Raw genomic sequence first — 14309 nt, forward strand, 5'->3', positions numbered from 1 at the left:
TGCCTTTCCGTATCACCTGAATGACAGCCGGAAGGCACTCCACGCTGGGATGAAATGATCCTGTAGTCCCTGACCAGAAACGCCCCTGACCGAGCGAAAACTCGCAGCTAACGGCCGCAGCACGTCCCTGGAGCGACAAGGCATCGTCTGTGCACAGGACAAGGCGGTGGCTGTGGATAAGAGGGCAGATGTTCGGGTAGCTCCGCAAGCGGACGGCTTACCTGGCCGCCTGGGGTCGTTTGCGTCCCCGCCGCCGAGTGCGCCAACGTCGCTTCTTCGGGGCAGGGCTGAGCACGGCGTGGACCGTCTCGCGGAGCGCGCACACCAACGCCCTCTCGGCTGCTGTACTTAGCGCCACGCAGCGGCAGCCGGCAAGGCTCTGATTTGGCAGATCATCGGTAGGTAGCGTCGCGATCGACTGGCAGCGGCCGTCCGAGCATCGACAGTCTGTTGACATTTCGCGAGTTTGGCTTGTCCTCCGAGACACGTTCTCCTCCATACAGGTAAGACTAGACAGCTTACGGTGAGCACGAACAACATCAACATCCCTAACTACACTGCGCATGGAAGACGACTGGAAGACTTGGTTGCCTCGGCGCATTACTGCTTATCACATTGCGTTTCACACTATGGAAGACTGATCTCCGACGCCGAGGGCTACCCCCGATCCAGCTCACATGTTTAGGATCGCTGACAGGTACCATGGAAGACGTGACGGTTACCAACATGAAGGCCGTGATAAAAAAACACGCCACCTGATAAGCTACATGCTGGAGACGCTTCAAACCATACTGTCGCGCCACATCTGCCTATTCCAGACCCATTTATAGGCTATCCACGCCACAATTAGCGTCCCCGTCGTGCGCGTCCATCTTTGCACCAATGGACCAACAACACCACGTTATCGCACAGCAGCCGGCACATCACCACCGCACCACCGGGCAGCACCAAGCGCCAACACAACACGGCAGCCCGCTCCGTGTCTCCGGCCCGATCCTCGTCTCCATCTCCGTCCCGGTTTGTCCGCTCGGCTCCTCACTCGCGTCTTCCGGTCGGGCCCATCGTTCACATGCCACGTCCTCCGCACGCGCCCATCCCTCACATATCACGCCCTCCGATCGCGTCTATCACTCACGGCTCTCGTCCCCCGCTCGTGCCCGTCGCTGGTGTAGCGTCCAGCGGATGCAGGCGGCCGTCGGTCGGTCGGCCGCCGGCGCAGCACGCGCTCCCGGACCGGCTGCGTCGGGCCGTGTGGCCGGCCAGACTGAGGCCAGTCCGGCGGCCCGCATCGATCGAGACAGGCGGAGAGCGACCGGCAGGCGCCGGCGGCGCAAGTTCCCCTCTAGAGGTCGGGGATGCGTCGGAGAGCGGCCAGGGCGGCGCCGGCTCCCTCCGAAGTCAGGGCCGACGACGCGACGGGCCTCGATGGGGCTGGACGCGCGGCACCGCCCCCCCCCCCCCCCCCGGGTGGAAAGGGTGTTGATTTCGGCGCGAGTGCATTGATTACTGGGTTTACAATCAGTAGACGTTGACAGACCGGAACGCCCAGATCTACGTTTGTGACCATGTACGCGCGTTGTTGTTATCCAAATGGCTGTTAGGATTACCTGTCTCGCCAACTGCGTCGTACCCACAGATCGGGAGATGTGGTGCTCAAGAATGAAAGCTGGGAATTCGGCTGCACTGGAGTCTTTTCTAGACATCCACGAGTAATCAGTTCGAAGTGGTTAAATTCGTTAGGCAAAACGCACTATGATAGCCAAGTTAACCCGGCAACACTGCCATTTGGACAGTACATCACGTACTACCAATCAAGGTATTCGCCGACATTACGATCGTAAATTATTCAGCACAGGTAATTTCCTCTCATCGCTGTTGCCTTTCCAGCGTCACTCACTGATATGACTTCAATAAAAACAAAGCTTCAACAAAAACAAAGCGTCACATTTCGTACGTTCACAACGGCCTCCCGAGTAATTCTTGTCACTTCGAGACAAAAACGTAAAATATTGGTATTTATTCCACATGTCCTAAACCTAGATCGCAATTCTCCAAAAACAATGAGAACACTTGCGACACCCGAGCATCTGCGGTCACAGTTTGCATATCTATCAACGTGAAACGGTTCCGCTCGTACCCAGCACAGATAACCAACGGCACGGGCCGAACAATACCCTGGCTGCAAACCAGCAGAGGCAACTGACTCGCTCCACTGCCTGACGACCCGACACAAGCACATCAGGAGGGCCACCACGACTGTGGCATCGGCCGGACATCCCATCGTAGCGGCACAGGACAGCGCGTCCGCCGCCGCCGTCTGACGCCCGCGGGGCGGGCCGCTCGCAGGCTGTGGTGTCGTTCCGCCAGCCCGGCGAGGCGCCGCGGATGGCACGTCGGCCGCTCCTGTCCCCGCGCTATGCCGCGCCTCAGGATCGCTCCAACCGGGCTCAGGCCATCCCCGTCTCAGTCCGGGTCGTCCCAGCCGCGGTCGGGGCCGCCCGAAGCCGCGGTCAGGGCCGCCCCAGCCGCGGTCAGGGCCGCCCCAGCTGCGGCCCGACCCGCCCCAGCCGGGATCAGGGCCGCCCCAGCCGCGGTCAGGGCCGCCCCAGCCGCAGTCAGGGCCGCCCCAGCCAGCGGTCAGGGCCGCCCCAGCTGCGGCCCGACTCGCCCCAGCCGGGATCAGGGCCGCCCCAGCCGCGGTCAGGATCACCTAAGCCGCGGTTAGGGCCGCTCCAGCCACGGTCAGGATCACCCAAGCCGCGGTTAGGGCCGCCCCAGCCACGGTCAGGGCCGCTCCAGCCGCGGTCAGGATCACCCAAGCCGACAGTTAGGGCCGCCCCAGCCGCGGTCTGAGCCCAGGCATCACCTCACTGGGGCGGCGCCTTGGCCACGCCAACCAGCGCGGGCCGAATGGTGCGGCCGTGCAGCTGGTAGCCAAGCTTGGTCACCAAGCACACGTCGCCCGGCTGGTGGCCCTCCACCGGCTGCTCGAACAGCGCCTCGTGTAGGTGCGGGTCGAACTTCTCGCCCAGCGGGTTGATCTGCACCACTCCGTGCCGCCGGAACACCTGGCAGGCGAGGCGCAGGTGAGCGCGCGTCGCGAGACGCGCCCGACCGGGCGAGACGCTGGCTTCTGGCGCACGTCGACGTTACAAGCTGAGGACGTTTTGAGAACGTTCTCGTCACGCCCGCTGATAGTAAAGGCTGCCACAAGTCTGGTCTGCATTACCGCCAGTGAGGCCGCCTGGATCGTGTATGCCAACGCTAGTCTGTGGGATGCCTGACCCACACAGCAGGAGACCAGGCTGGGTCAATGGAGGCTCACTTCACACGGCCATAAACACCCGCCCCAAACATACATGATCTACACATGCCTGGCTTTTAGCTGCAACACAGCGAGCTTTGAACACGGTGGATTACTGTTCTCCAGTCGTTTGTCCGTAGTTTTCAACTCGCCGTTTAGTCTAGTCATGAACGCGAGATGCCAAGCTGTTTGCTCCCACACCTTTTCTGTGCGCGGCTTTAAAAATCCCTCATCGTGAACACGCCCCGCCTCAATAATGACCTGCATGTATACCTATCGTTGCGTGCATACATACCCACCTGCACACCGAGTGTGCAGGCGGGTATGCATGCAATCATGCGCAATCCCGCCTCAACACTGACCTGCATGTATACCTATTGCTGCATGTATACATGCCCGCCTACACACATGGATGCCTTTTGTTGTGAGCAACGCCGTGGACCATAGATACGCAAACACGAAAGTCATTCACAGGAGACACTCACTTTGAGTGTCCAGCCCAAGTGGCGCAGACAGCCGTGTGTAGGCCGACTCCCGGCCACAACACCGGAGTCGCGACCCCAGAACCGCGCAGATTCGCGACGAAGTCCACCCACCGTGAACAGCTGCGCCTCGGTCATCTTCAGCCCCTCGAACAGGCTCTTGAGGTGCGGGTTTCTGTCCGTGATCTCCTCGGGCGGCACGCTCTCTGTGGCCTTACCCAGGATGTCGGCCACCTGCGACGGCCGGACTCGTGTCAGCGCCGCGTGCTGGCGCGCGGGCCCTCCCCGGCAGCGGAACCTCGCCCGCCGGCAGCCACCCAGCGGGCTGGGCTCGGTGACGGGCGCTGGCTGGGCATGCTTCACAGACACAGTTACAGCGGGGGTCTGGGCGCACACACAGACTGGGACGCATAAAGACGAAATCGTAAAACCGTTGTCATCTGGGTGTACAGGCTGACCAACACGTTACGACACCGAACACGTTAGGACAACCAATTTGCCTTCAACTATGGTAAGACACTTGACTTAGAGCTCTCAGGACCGCGACAAACAAACAAAAAAAGACGCGCAACATAAGCCGAAACAAACAATATGCAAAGACAATCTATAACAGGCAGTACAAAACTATCTTAAACTAAACTGACCCAATGGATGTCTTACAAGAGTGCAAAACTAGTGACTGCATCAACTAGAATCGTTGCTTACGTGCAGTGTGAGACCTGTCTGAGACATCGGACAAACACATGCCACAAGAACAAATGCACGCATTATGACGCATCACAGTGGCAACGCAGCGTGCCGATGACGGTGCTGGCTCCAATAACCAGCTCAATAGAGCGGCTCTCCAATCAGACCAGCCGCTGAACAAGGAAACCATCCAATCGGACGCTTCACTACGATCACTCACATCGAGCAGGTCCTTGCAGAATGACTGAATGCCGTATATTTTGCTATCCTGAACTTGCTTTTCCAGCCGGGTGCGCACATTCTCGCGGTCGGCCAGCGAGCGTTTGTACTTGTCCTGCAACGTCACGCCAGTGGTCTGAGCACACCATCTGAGAGGCCTCACAGCAGAGAAGACGAGTGCCTCAGTCATGGTCATCACTACAGCATAAGGAGACAGCAGTCGCCTTGGCAGCCTGATTCAACAGAAACTTATGACCGGAGGAGCCATCCCACGCGTGATGACGCCCAGCGCAGGGGACCGCGTGGGCGGGTGTTGAGCGCAGCCCCCAGCACACCTCTCGCGTAATGATCGTTTCTCCTCCATCATTTTTCGCCACCGAGATGCATTACTTTTATACATGCTTCTTTTTTATGCATTGCGTTTTCAGATCGAACCGTCGTTTTTACAATCGCCACCAGTGACGGAGACACTGATCGTATTCCTGGCTAAATAAAAAATGCAGTGTTCTCGTGAACAGGAAGCATTCAAACGCCCCTAAATGTAGCCATACACCAACTAAATGCTGTCTACATACCATTGGGGCTTTACGACGCACTCGGCTGCGAAGGCTAAATAGCACTGCCTACCTCTCACTCTGGCAGGAAGGGTGAGCACCGGGGGAAACCGAGACCAGTACCTCTCGTTTGCTTAACACACACTTCATCACTATGCTATCAGCACCCCTTTGATTAAATTTTCAGTTCTGTTTGGGCTTGAAAACATATGCACTGTGAGGGCCAGTCCAATAACCCACAAATTGTTTTAAGAGATTGCTAAGGCAGTGTAGGAATATAGGGATCAACGTGATTAATGACCCTATAACCAGACTTCAGATGCACAAGTTATGCTGTAACCAGACTCCAGTGGCACATTTTGCAATGCATGCATCCAACATGCAAGTTAAAATCCTATAGGCAAACCCCCTGCAGAATGTGCTATCAATGCTTCAACAGGGATGCAGTGCGACTTTACAGATACTTGCCATAATACCCCGACCAGTGGCTGGAGCATACAGTCAACACTTACATCCAGATCCTCGATTTGCCCCTTGAGCTGTTCGATCTGCTTCTGAAGCTCCTCGGCCGGTGGGGGCGGTGGCGACGGCGGCGCCGACGCTGCAGCGTCTGATGCCGGTGTCTGCGGAGTGGCGCTGCAGAACGTGGACCTGCGGAGAGCGTGGCACACTGTCTGTGCACCAATGGACATGGCCACGATGACAACAGCCTGTGAATGGTGTGCCTGGTGCTGGTCTAACTCATAAACTGCTGTAAAGATAGCTACCTTCAAACCATTTAAAACATTCTACAACTTCTGGCACTGTGTTAGAGCAAAATTGCACCATAAGTACAATGACACAAAACAAGTACTTTTAGGAACTGGTCAACCAGCAAAGTTGCCTACAACATGATAGTTAGAATATGTGGCTGTAACTAGAACAAACTGGAATGCAAATCTGTTTACAAGTCCAGTATGAGAGCACTGTGTGACCATCTTCCACAAGAAGTGTGATCAGGGTCTTTTGAACATTGCCTGTTGTAGAGAAAAAAAAACCCTTTTCACAATAGAGAAAGAAGTGCAAATAAGTGATATGAGGACTTCTACCAGTGGCACATCACATGTCTTTGGTTGTTGTCTTCTGCGACCTTATCTCAGTCTGTACATAGTTACCTAAGCAAACTCACAAATTCAATGGAAGCTGGTTTATCTGGAATACAAAATGGTCTGCAGACTGGAAATCTTTACTGATTGACTGGGGCATTCATTTCAAATTATTTGCATCTGACATTGTATGTAGAAAATAACAAATAGAGCAGTTTAAATGAATGAAGTGCCTCAGGACTATGCTGATGTCTTTTCAGGCCAAGAATTAGGGTGAACTGCCCATGGGCTGTGGACACCATTAATACCAGCCTACCTAGCATATATAACACTATTACATAATTGTGATTTTGAACAGAACCTAGCTGGTGGCACTCAAACTTTTTCTGCAAGCAAAACTCACCTCCAGCCACACCAGTAACCTTGATAGCAACCCTTCTTTAATTATTTCTTTGAATAGTACATGACACAAGCTAAGGAGCATAGTGACTGGCATTGAATTACACAGCATACTTTCATACCAAATACACATAAACATGCTATAATCAAATATATTTGTCTATATGAGTATAATAAACCAAACCCAGCAGCCACAAAAAATAGGCAAGACTGGTCCAATTCCCAAAAACATACATATCAAAATCCAAATTTTGATACCCTGCCTCACCTCTCTGACAGGCTTGATGAACACAAGCTCAAGGTAATGTGTACATCACATATCATCAGCCTCCTAGCCAGACAATAAGGAATGAATATTATGCTGAGCACATCTGGTATGCCAGAGCAATTACTTCACATCAGAGCAATATATGCTGAACATCCATGTGCCCCAAGTTCATACCACCATGGCCAATGATAAGAAAGGAACTTAGATACTGCTATCTTACTTTTAAAACAATGCCTCCAAAACGCTCCCAAATATGTTTTTGGTAAAACATGGTCCCCCGCTACACCCACCACTGATCTTCAAAGATCATACTCTCACACCAACGTTCATACTATCCAATCACTCGACACACTCTGCCCAGAAAAGTGGACCGGTTGCCGGCGCACACGCTGGCTGTGTCGCAAAGTCATAACAAGCTTGGACTATGCTCAGCGTAAGCATGCACTTGGTTGAATGCACCGATGTAACTTAGCATCTGAAGTCGCAGACGAAGTTTTTGCAGACTGGCAGCGCTAGAAAGGTTTATATCTTGTTTTATATCGATTTATGAACACTTACTGCAACGTCCAGGCAGGTTGTCGGATTATTCCACGCATCAAGAAGGCTTTTGAAGCCAAGGACCGAATGCTGGCTGCAGAAGGCATGACAAACCTTACTTGGTTAAAAGCTAATTCAGATTTAGCGCGTTCAGCTTAAAGTACAGCACAGAAAGCAACGCTTCCGGGATCTTTTAAGCCTCGGTGCCTGAACTGGCTCAACAATTAATTGCAGCCTTTGCAACCGCACGCAGCCCCCACACTCTTACAACATAAGCCGTATATGGCTGCAACGTGACCAACCGAACGAGGACAGAACATTATGTTATCCTGTAGTTTACAGCTGAGCTCCAAAGTTTGTTGTAAACCTAGCGGTCAAATTTTTAAAATTATTAAGTTTTCTATTAAAACTGCCGTTACTTTTATAACAGTAATTTTAGTGACTATTTTAATTTAATGATAATAATCTAAAAAACTAAAATGGCAAAATTAACTTCAAGCTGAAAAAGACTATAAGTTTTGTTTTTCTTTTGAGCACTGCCTTGTTCATCTAACGCCATCCTGGCGCAGCCGTGTCATAGCGCAGCGCAGGTGTAATCCCGTTTGCCCAGCAGTAGTAAATGAAGTTTGTGAACAGTTACGGCGGGGATAGCGCGCGTAATATCCATGCTAGCGTCCTTACAATGAGAAGTTACATAATGCCTATGTCGATGTTCTGAGCTACAATCGGTGATCTCCTATTCCTTAAGCATGCGTCATTCTCATTATTGTTGGCACCATTCGCATTTGTGCCTGTGTGAGAGGGATATGGTAAATTGTAATAGGCCTCACATCTGCAACTTGCTTTTGTGGAAGGAAACTTGAATTTATCATGTTCCATGCAGCCCATGGGACATGCATAATTTAATCTTATTGTTGTAATTCTGTAGATGTTGCAGTTCTGGATTTTGCAGATGCTTCATTGTGTGAACTCGAGCAACCTGTTATACAGGTGGTTTCATTTCAGCTGAAAATTGTTGAACAACCAAGTCACAATGCAGGGCAAATCAAAGCTTAAGTCAAAACTGTCATCAAAACCAAAGAAGAAACAGCAGGCATATAAGAGCAGTGCGTCAAAGACAAAGAGAGGCCAAGGTTTGTAATTTGTAATCCCCATGCCGGGCTCATGGGCTTTGCCACTAGGAAGCAATTGTTTGTTCAAGCTGATCCAGAATTTGTGACTTGTCCTGTGCAAATGACTATTTCTTGTACAAAAGTTTGTTGATAGGTAGAAATATATTTTCAAAAAGCTGTAGATGTCCACACACTTTCCAGGTAGTGGAGGCCCTTGTCTGGCAGGAATGGGACCAGTTCTTGGGGAATGTGACATATATGGAGCCATTTTTTGTTAGTTGTTTAGAGTATCAAAATGTTGAAGCTTGGTGTGCTTTATGCCTTGACATTGCCTGGAGGCTTAGCAGTGTATGTTAAATAGCTGCTCATGATTATTAGGCAAGAAAGCACTGAAATGTATCATTGGCTGAATGGAAACCATTTGGGTGGTAAACCATAAAAAGCATGAGAAATCCCATGTAAACAAGGATTTGTGCACATTTTTTTGCAGATAAATTGTTTCATTTGCTGCACAAACCAGTTGTTAAAGTTTCATTGTCCCATCCCATCCCATTTCAAATGACTGTTGATGATTGTAGCGGACCATGTTTACGCAACCTAGTTACTGTATGCATGGCTTTTCATTGTATGTGTCAGGTATTGGTGTCTTGGGGTTATTGCTAGTGTTGCAACTTGAAAGGAAGCCTCTAGTTGCTGGCAGTGTTAAAACTAAAAAGGAAACCATGCTTTTAGTTGTATGTGGTTGCAGGATCCATCATTCCCTCGAAGAAGTCAGTTGTTTTGCAGCAGCAAAAAGTTACAAAGTCTCTTACTAAGGCCATCAATGCCAAGGCAGAAAGTGATTTGAAATCAAGATCCTTCCAGTCAGATGGAAAATCATTCAAGGTAAGGTATTTTGGACATGGAATCCCAGTTGCTATAACTTTTTTGGAAAATATTGCAAGAGCTGTTGATTTTGTATTGTATACCTAGCTTTGAACCACATAGTCTGCAAAAATTATGTTTGGAAATGCTGTTATGAAGGCCATTTACATAAAGGCCCACCTCGTTCAGGCTATTGCTAGCATACAAGGCAAACTGAACAACATATGATTTTTGGGCTATCTGATTGCACCTGCTTGGTTTCCTGTTGCTATCTCATGTGTTTTATAGGCTTTTGATATTTGATAGTCCTGAAATTCAGTCATTCATTTGCCTCAGTGTACTTTACAGCATGAGGAATCCCAATGCTGTGATTTTTTGGATTTTACTGACATGAATTAGATGTGTTTTTGAGATCACTTGGAGGAATGTTGTATTGGTAGAAGTGCTGAGATCATTTGCATATTAAATAGCACTGTGGCTATTAATGTTTTCAGATGCTTGGAAAAGTGGATGTCAGCAGTGAACCAAAAAAAGGAGCGGGAAGCTCGAAGGGAGCAGGAGGTGCAAAGGCAGCAGGCAATAAGAAGGGAAAGAAACAAGTTCATGGAAATAAAAAGAAGAAATAGAATGTTGATGAATGTCATCTGTGTGAACCAGCATCACATCATAAAATAGCCATTTCATATAAATGACAACATCAGGTTGTGAATAGGATTGCAACCAATCACCACTGTTTAAGATGTGCAGATTGTTACTTTGAGTTTGGTTTTTGAAAGAAACGACTTTTCTGCAAGGGGTTTCTTGTGCTGTTTGGTTTTGTTTCTATAGAGATGACTGGATGTAGTTCCCATTTCATTCTGTAGATTTTCAACTGAGATTCGTGACAGCAGAACACTGGTGCTTCTTGGCCTATGACAAGTTAGCGGGTCTGCTTGCGGGCTTGCCCGGCTTATGAGCTTGCCTTCTTCCATTTCGGAGTGCATGTCACTGAAACGCATAATACAAAAGGTTGCATCTGATGATTGTTACGTTAAGTTCTCATTGCGAATCAAACGCCACTGACGCATTCAAACTGACGCAATCAAACGCCCCACCTCTCGCTGTCGCGTCAAACCATCGAGTCAGCGACTCTGGTGACCTCTGGACACGATTGTATTGGGCGTACTGCTCGGCCTGAATAATTGCCAAGATCAAGACCAAACGTCCGCCTGACTAATCAGTTATCGTACCTATGCTCTGTCCGCTACGTGGTAGGGCAGGCATAGGGCTATGGGTCAAGTCATTGTGCAAAACCGTCATTCTTTTAAAGATATTAAGATATAGAAGATAACTTTCAGCGATGAAAGGCCAAAATCCAACCGCCTTCATGTCTATATGTTAAGTTACCCTAACTTTCCAAACTCATAGCATGTCTAGAAGTATTATATTGCCACTGTAAATGTATGGAAGGGCTGAGAGATGTCGTCGAATGCGCCTTACTTGACCGGTCGTCCAGGTGTTGTACATACCTAACGGTCATGCCATGTTCGGCATCGACCCGCGCGCCTCACGAGCGCCTCACGCAACAATGTCCTCAAGATTGACGCACCCGCATCGCTCGGAGCGTCCGTCAGACCTATGGAGAAACGCTACCGTGCCGTGGACTGCGCCTCGTTGAACCGTTGTGTGCCCGAACGCCGATGACTTGAGGCTGGTGTGACGACGCAGTGTGACGCAGCGTAGTTGTGCAAAGCCGAGACTTCTAGCCACAAACACTTCGCCTGTACCGCAAATAAGCACAGTACTTGGGGTGTCGTGTTAGCGATGCCTGGCTCGTTTTGCTGTAGTAACGTTGCGTCAGAGTGCTGACGTTGCATCACGACTGATACGGACGACATTTCTGCCTACGCTGCGAAACATTTGTGCTGTTGATGCCGGTCTCTAGCTTTGACCTCAGTTCAACAAGCTCCGTTGGGTGCATTGAATGAACCGGCGTCACAGGTTCGTGCCAATTTGCCTGTGATGGGGGGGGGGAGGGGAGGGGGGGGGGGGTCTGGTCGCTCGGACCTGTTGGCACGTAGCGGAAGTTCCTGGTCTACAACAGTCAGAGACTGGCTGCCTCGTGATCGTAGCGAAGTGGCGAAGCGTGGCACGGCGCGGGCGCCAACGACACAGAAGGCCGGTGGAACGACTCGCAAATCGGGCGCATACAGGGGCGGACCATATGCCGCTCCAACGCTGGAATAGAAGAGGTTCACGACTGTTTATGCCGTTTATTGGGGCGGTGCGACCTGCCCGCCCGAGTTGCGATTTTCACACATAAGCAATACCATGACACGACCTCCCGTCCGTCACCGATACACAGTCGCAACAGCTGTCAGAGTCCGGACGGTCCCCGCCTATCACCGACGGTGGCGACACCTCGCGGAGCCGGCGTCGTCACTGCGCACGACGGACCTGCTGTCTGCAGATGGACTCCACATCTGAGTGGCGTACTGCGCTGCAGGTAGGGCTTGGTGCGGCTGTCATCCGATTTGATCACGTGATAAGTTGCACCGGACGGCGTTTCGCCGGGCAGTCGGTGAGTCTCCCGCGTGGTGTAGATAGCGCTGCCCGTCGCGCGGTGTTGCCGTAGGGGCGCCACCGTCGCCCCAGCGGTCACGTCGTCGTTCACGTGCACTTGCAACGGTCCTCCGGGCAGTGGCTCGGGTAGCCCAGGCAGTGCTCGTGACAGTAGAGGCCGGCCTCGGGCCGCAGCGCGAACTCTCCAATGGCCTCGCACTCCGAGCTGCAGAGAACAACGGCGGCAAGACGGAGTGTCAGACACCAGGCTGGTTTATATTGGTTCGCCAGTCGCTGTCACAGATAGCCTGAGCTGTGTGGAGCATTGCCGCTGCACGACTGGCTACGGCATGACAAGTGATCGCACTGGCCACTCGCCTCTAATGTGGGTCGTATTAAATCGGTCTGCTGAGGTACATGGCAGATCATTTACCCCCTCCAATGCCTCCTTCCGCTTCAATTGATCCTCTTTTTTTGGCCTGCTCTCTCTTACTTCAGAGCCCCTCCCCCTCGCTTCCCGCTGGCGGCTCCAGGCCGGCCGGCAGCGTACTCACATGCACATGCACTTGTCCGTGGGGCAGGCGGCCGGGTCGGCCAGACACTGGATGCAGCGCGCGGACGCCTCCGGCAGCTGGGCGAACTGGCCGTGCGGAATGCAGACCTGCGCACGGAACGCCAGCTCGCTGGGCCGCTCCGAGCGGTCGCTCTGGTCGCCGGTCACCCTCGCCACGTCAGCCTTCGTGTACGGCAGGTTCAGCTTCAGACTGCCGGGACGAGGGCGCGTTGTCACTGTTGGCATCCGAGCACCACGCTCGGTGACGTCAGGGCGTGTCTGAGGGCTTTGCCGGAACGGCCGGGGGGCAATGGTCTGGACCATAACATTCCAGAGAATTGGAGCTAGGGGTGTGGTAGATGTGAAAGACTTGAGAGTCTGTCCCTCCACGCAGGGCTAGTCTGCAGAGTAACCCTGAGTTGAAAACTACACTGGGGCGAAGTTGAAGACGATGCCGACATCGCCCACCTGTTGTCCACTGGTCCGAAGAAGCCCGAGTTGGAGATGATGGCAACGTCTGCGCAGTTGATGAACGTCTCCTGCGGGCCACAACCGACGGCTTCCTCCCCGTTGGAACAGGTGCCCCAGGTGTTGCCGGCGTAGTACGTCCACTGCATCACGCACTGGTTGCACGTCAAGTAGGGTGGCAGCTCCACCTTCCAGCGGAACGTTTCCGATTTTTTGCTGTCGTCAGGGATGATGAAGCGGATCGAGTTGGTGCCGGCCACCCTCAGCACGTGCCTGCGGTGAACGCAACATGGCGTGACGTCAGCTGCCGCACAGTCAGACCCAGGAATGTCTGGACGCGTTGGTGATGGGCGTGGTGTGCATGGTTACCATCTCCCAATTGATCATGATTGGCATCGTTCACAAAATATTTTTGAGATTTTTGGGCGCAAACCTCTGTCGAGCGTTCCATTTCGTGATAAAATCAAAATTAGTCATGTGGGCGAAGGGAGACGTATAGTATGGTGCAGTTACATATGAACAGAATGATTCGCCACCCTTCCGCCCACCCCGCTGCTCTTCGCCTTCACAAGTCAGCACAAACCGATCCGGCACCTGTGTGTAATGCGCAGTTCGCACATTCCACCACTACCGCGCGCACTTCACGTTCATTGCTTCGATGCGCATATTCTGTGTTAGCTGCCTAACTACCTACGTGCAAACGCTGTGCCTTCCTACTCGTTGTCCACATCGTTTCAGTGAGCAAGCCAGTCCGATGAAGCCGTGAACCCATTGATAACCATCGCACGCGCCCACCGGTTCTGGTGACGCCGCCGCCATCCTCGAGTCGCACTAAACGAGTGCGTCACAGCGTCAGATAACTGCCAGGCCTGGCCTCTCGGTCAGCTCCGCCCCTCTGGGCGTCGGGCTGGACACGTGACAGCGTCAGGCGACCGCGTCTGCCCTGCAGTGCCACCCCTCCGGTCGGCGGCTCATCACGTGACTTCATCAGATGACGGCGTCTGCCCCAGCAGCTGCAGACTGCCGGTCAGCGGCTCGCCCCCGCCGCCGTCGATACCATCTGGCCGGCCGCCGCGCCGAACCGGCTCGGGCCGCGGTCAGGGGCCGCCTTAATGAGCGGCGAGCGGCGCCGACCCCGGCCGCCGCGCCGTTCCGTTGACCCCGACGCGCCCCGCCCCGCCAGGGTAAGGTGTCCGGTCCTGCTGCTCGGTCACACCCAGCCCCACCCCGCCCCCC

General features: G+C 52.6%; 2 protein-coding genes and 1 long non-coding RNA gene across 9 annotated transcripts in view; 1 reads left to right on the top strand and 2 right to left on the bottom strand.

Annotated features, from left to right (window-relative positions):
• Positions 1-2625: 2625 nt before the first annotated feature.
• Positions 2626-7827, bottom strand: Roe1 (grpE protein homolog, mitochondrial Roe1). The gene is made up of 5 exons (XM_037236781.1): positions 7557-7827; positions 5759-5897; positions 4694-4807; positions 3901-4020; positions 2626-3068 (listed from the first exon to the last, which is right to left on the bottom strand). Exons 1-5 carry the CDS (start codon positions 7640-7642, stop codon positions 2868-2870), a joined length of 660 nt encoding a protein of 219 aa, XP_037092676.1. The 5' UTR covers positions 7643-7827; the 3' UTR covers positions 2626-2867.
• A 269-nt stretch (positions 7828-8096) lies between these two features.
• LOC119112568 (uncharacterized) lies at positions 8097-10530 on the top strand. 7 transcript variants are annotated; one of them, XR_005095747.1, is made up of 4 exons: positions 8097-8125; positions 8541-8668; positions 9396-9532; positions 10006-10530. It is a non-coding gene; the product is annotated as an uncharacterized LOC119112568 (long non-coding RNA). The 7 variants fall into 7 exon arrangements; XR_005095743.1 differs by having other exon boundaries at positions 8102-8159; XR_005095744.1 differs by lacking the exon at positions 8097-8125 and adding an exon at positions 8126-8170.
• A 1218-nt stretch (positions 10531-11748) lies between these two features.
• LOC119111687 (uncharacterized) overlaps positions 11749-14309 on the bottom strand; it is a 14371-nt gene continuing 11810 nt past the window's right edge. Inside the window, exons 5-7 of the mRNA XM_037235493.1 lie at positions 13074-13346; positions 12607-12816; positions 11749-12278 (exon numbers count right to left, since the gene is read on the bottom strand). Of these exons, the coding sequence (XP_037091388.1) occupies positions 12161-12278; positions 12607-12816; positions 13074-13346 (601 nt within the window). The 3' untranslated portion in view covers positions 11749-12160. The remainder of the gene's footprint in view (positions 12279-12606; positions 12817-13073; positions 13347-14309) is intronic.

The sequence above is a fragment of the Pollicipes pollicipes genome, unplaced genomic scaffold (assembly GCF_011947565.3).
Source record: "Pollicipes pollicipes isolate AB1234 unplaced genomic scaffold, Ppol_2.1 Scaffold_7261;HRSCAF=8764_pilon_pilon_pilon, whole genome shotgun sequence".
In the NCBI taxonomy this organism is placed as follows: domain Eukaryota; kingdom Metazoa; phylum Arthropoda; class Thecostraca; order Pollicipedomorpha; family Pollicipedidae; genus Pollicipes; species Pollicipes pollicipes.